This window comes from Hirsutella rhossiliensis (genome assembly GCF_020360975.1).
Source record: "Hirsutella rhossiliensis strain HR02 chromosome Unknown scaffold00022, whole genome shotgun sequence".
Taxonomy (NCBI): domain Eukaryota; kingdom Fungi; phylum Ascomycota; class Sordariomycetes; order Hypocreales; family Ophiocordycipitaceae; genus Hirsutella; species Hirsutella rhossiliensis.
This window is the reverse complement of record NW_025408688.1, coordinates 172,626-177,013: the sequence shown is the minus strand read 5'-3', so window position 1 is coordinate 177,013 and position 4,388 is coordinate 172,626. Positions and strand designations below refer to the sequence as shown.

Below are 4,388 nucleotides of genomic sequence, written 5' to 3'. Positions count from 1 at the left end.
TCTTAGAACAGTTAAATGTATCTATACACGAGCTCTTCAACGCGGCTTTAAGCCAGATGCGCTGCCCTTGACCCTTCGAGACGAGTGGCTCTAAGATGCCCCTCGTTCTGGCTGTCCTCTAAGCAGCCTACAATCCAAGATGAGGTTCTCACGAAGGTCGCCGCGATAGATACGGAAGGGAAAAAAACTACGTTGATATTGCTAGCGAGCTGAGCTTAGCAGGGCACCCGGTCTTAGCAACGACTATATGGCGAGTCCTCCGCTTAGCAGGCTTCCGGAAGACGAAGCCTACGAGGAAGCCAGGCTTAACGAAGAAGATGCGAAAAGAACGACTAGCCTGGTGTCTTAAGGAGCTACCGCAAGAGAAGATACAGGCTTGGATTGAACGAATCCCTCGTTATGTGCAGAAAATAATTAAACTTAAGGGCGGCAACGAATATCGCGAGGGCAGGCTAGATTAGGTATAAGCTGGGAACGGTGCTATAGTAATTTGGTTGCTACTTCCTTTTTCCTTACAGGGTCTAATTTAGCGTGGCCGATAACTTTTGAAGGCTTCCTCCGTAGTTGTGTGTATTTTTCTCTCTCTTTGTTTCTGCCTAAATCCAAGCCCCTATTTATATCCCTCTTTCGTATTATAGGTATAGGTTTGAGAGAGGCTGGGGACCCCAGCCTCCTCGACTAAAAACGCTCCAGTCTTTTAATAGGAGCTTTCCAGCCTTCTCGTTAGACCCGGTTGTCAGCTCCTTGTTGGCCTAGCTACCCATGGGTGACCTGGCTGACTCAACCAAGAGACGTTCTTCGCGACAGAAGGAGGGTGATGAAAATGAAGGGCGGGCCCCTGCTAGTGCTCACCGTAGATGATTGTGAATTAGCGCTAGTGCACCAAGTTTGATCCAGTTGGTGGTGACCTGCTACAAACCCTGGCATATCAAATAATGGGGTGTCACAGGTCCCGGGGCCGGCCGACCGGTCATCCGGTAATCGGATTACCGCCCCGCCCCATGCAAAACCATGTCGTTTTCGAAGGCCCGGCCCTGCGGGGCTGGCGTTTTCTTAGTCGGATTACCGCCATCGGACGGCAAAATCGAAGGTCCACGCCCGCGGGGCCCTGCGCGAGACCTTCGATTTCGGTCTCGCTCACGCGCGTTGCGCTCCACCTCCCTCCTCCCACCTCCTCCTCCACCTCCTCCATTGCCACCGTCGCGACGGCGACCGCCTGCACCATGTCGAACGCGATAGAGGATCCCCGGGTCAGGGCGGCCATTGAGCACTACCTGTTAGATCTGGAGAACACCCAGCCGAAGAATACGAAGCGAAATTATCGTCCCAAGCAGGAAGAATGGAAGGCAAGCCCGCATGCGCGCCCTGCAATCTTCATGTAGATCCATGCATTGACCGCCTCACAGGAGTGGTGTCAAGCCAACTGGCCTGCGATCCCGGACGTTTGGCCGGCCTCGGTACCACAGGGCCAACAGCTACCGGGAGACCTGGTCGATGAAGGAAAGCTCTTGCTCTTCATGAAGGAGGTAGTGGCATCACGTCCTCCAAAGAAAGGAAAGAGGGTCGCCGATGAAAGAAAACGACACCTCGAGGCTCAGGAAGCCAAGAGGGCCGTGAAAGACGCAGAGCACCATCAGGTAACAGATGTTGATCACGGGATGTGGTCGTCGGACTGAGCCAGCCCATCATACTAACACCCAGCTTCCCCCAGCAGATACCATCGTTGTAGGCGGCGGAGGTAGCGAATACGAGTCAGACTCCGACTTGGAGTTGTATGAGTCCACGCTCAAACTACAGTATAATACTGTACGGGGCTACGTCTCGGCCATACAGAAGCTTTACGACGAGCAGAAGAGCCGGGAGTCAATCCTGCGGCCCGGCCACAGGAGTGGCACTGAAGGCGCTCAAACGCAGCATTCTTGCAACGACTTGGAGCCGGAAGAGGAAGGAATACATGGACAGGGGAGTTGGAACTCTCAGAGATGTGTATGCGCCGGCGCAGATACCCGACCACACCAACGTGGCATGGTCCGAGAGGAAAGAGATCGCCTGCGCCCTGAGGACGCAGGTGGACTTTCTGCTCGGGAACCACATGCTGCTGCGGTCCGGCAACCGCCTGCCGATGGAGTTGGCAGACTGCTTTCCCCTGGACTTACCCAACGAGGGCTGCAAGGCCCAGGGGTATACCACGAAGGCGCTGGTTGTCGTGATGAACTGTGGGAAGACCAACCAGCACGGCCGCATGGAGTATGGATCTGCTCTGCGGCATCGAGATCCGCGGTCTTGTCTCATCGGCGCCCTCGCGTTCTGGCTTTTCTGGCGCTGGCAGGTAGAAAGGCGGAAAGGTTTCCGTCTTCCAAAGAAGCGAAGACTGGTATGAAACGAAGGTGCTCCGCCGATCGGCGAAGGAGCCTCAAGGTAAGCGTGATGGCATTCACCGGAATCCCAAAACTCAGAGGGTGCATCGACCCTTTCACTCACCGAATATACAGCTCCGTTGTCGGGCCAGACTGCCCGAGAATGGACGTCCAGGTTCTACAAGAAGGCCGGCATCAAGGTCTCCAAGGTCAGCCATGCGCCTAGAGTGGCCGCGACGCAAAACGCCGACATGGCCGGAGTGGATGAAGGCCAGGCATGTCATCTGCCCTAGGCAAGCCGCGCCAACCCCCTGGCCTGGGCTGACCCGAACTATACAGATCCGCCGAGCCGGTCGTTGGAATAACGGAGACCAAATGACCGGCTGCTATCTGACTTCCTGCCTTTCGAATTCATGAGGGCCGTGGCCGACTTTGACCCTGAATAGTCGGGGTCTTATTTCGTGCCCGGGCCACCGTAAGGCCGCCTGTGGTGCTACTCGTGCAGGTCTGGCCTCAACTCGACAAATGGAAAGAGGCCCACAGTAGCCCTTTCTCAGATCTGGGGTGGAGCAGAACATGGCCGCCGGCGCCTTCTTGGAACTCCTGGAGTGGCTTCGAGAGGTGCTCCTGCAGGACGCTGTCTTCCTTCGCGAGTCCTACCCCGACCATCCTATCTTTCAGGATCCGGTCTTCTCTTGCCCCGAGTTTGAAGCGTTCGCCAGCAAAGTTCAAGACACATGCACACGGGACCACGAAGACAGCCATACCACGGTCATTCAAAAGCGATGCCGGTGGTTGCGGAGAAGCTGCGCACAGTACTGACTCAACAGGTCGCAGCCGAGCAGTTAGCTGAGCGAAGACATCTAGACCTTTTGGGGGCTTCTTACGAACTATGCACAAAGTTGGATGAGTTTGCGCAGGCCACCTACACCGTCACCTTCAGCCCCGGCCAAGGAGCTGCAGGTCAACATGCGGAGATCGCGGAGCTCATCAACAGAGGCGCCGCGCTCCACGAGAGACGGTCCTCAGGTCCGAGATAGGCCCTTCGCAAGCGGGCGGTCCGGCATACGCTCCGCTCTCTAGAGCAGCAGGGAATGGTGCAAGCGGGCCAGGGGCAAGCCCAGGAAGAGCGCATGGCGAGCCGCCTGGGCCGCGCGAACCTCCGAGCTTCAAGCTCCCCGTTCTGTCAAATCTGTACAGGAGCTGCTGCGTCTCTGGCGGCAGGGCTGGGGCGAAATGCCTTCTGTGGATTCTCTTGAGCGAGACTGGGGTGCTCGATGGCGGCCATCTGCAGAGAAGAATTACTTTTCCACGCGCAAGATCATCGTCGATGAGGTTCGGAGGCGGGCCCAGTCGGACGGCTTAACTGAAGATATCGTGGCGAGGCAAATGGACGAAGAACGTGGACCCAGCTCTTTGGATAAGTTGTTCAAGGCCATCCGAAAGGACAGGCAAGGCGAAAAGGGACACAAACGTGCGTCGGGGCAATTCAACGTCGGTGGTAGCGAAAAGTCGATGGCGCAGTGATTTTGAACACCCGTCTGATAGAATGACGAGGACCTTGGCGGCGAAAGTGCCCCAGGCCGTCAGGGGCTGCGTCGCTACAGTCAGCGGTAGTGGCCTGTAGACAGGGTATGCATCCGCTAAGCGCCGCTGTAGCTCCAGCGCGTCAAGGCTAGAAAATGCTTCAAATCACCGCAACCTCGCAACCGACAGGATGTAGGACCTTAGACAGGGTGCATTCTGATCGCACAAACGCAGGCTATCCAGTCGAACTGGTTTTCTCGTCGTCGGTCCCGGCTTTCGCGTGTCAAACCTTGCCACGCTAAACCTTGCCACGCTAAACCTTGCCACGTTAAACCTTGCCACACTAAACCTTGCCACACTAAACCTTGCCACACTAAACCTTGCCACACTAAACCTAGCCGTTTTAAACCTCGTCAATTGAGACTCGACAACTTCTAAGCTCGCCGATTCATACCTCTTACTTCTGTTGAGCACAAATTGCCCACACAGCATAGACAGTACGAC

The 4,388-nt window shown here is 56.0% G+C and overlaps 1 protein-coding gene across 1 annotated transcript; it reads left to right on the top strand.

The window, feature by feature from the left end:
- Positions 1 to 1,223: 1,223 nt before the first annotated feature.
- Positions 1,224 to 2,774, top strand: HRG_11683 (centromere DNA-binding protein complex CBF3 subunit; the record flags this gene model as incomplete). The annotated part of the gene is made up of 6 exons (XM_044870153.1): positions 1,224 to 1,346; positions 1,407 to 1,526; positions 2,003 to 2,247; positions 2,363 to 2,418; positions 2,493 to 2,632; positions 2,697 to 2,774. 6 exons carry the CDS (start codon positions 1,224 to 1,226, stop codon positions 2,772 to 2,774), a joined length of 762 nt encoding a protein of 253 aa, XP_044714648.1.
- Between the last annotated feature and the right edge of the window lie 1,614 nt (positions 2,775 to 4,388).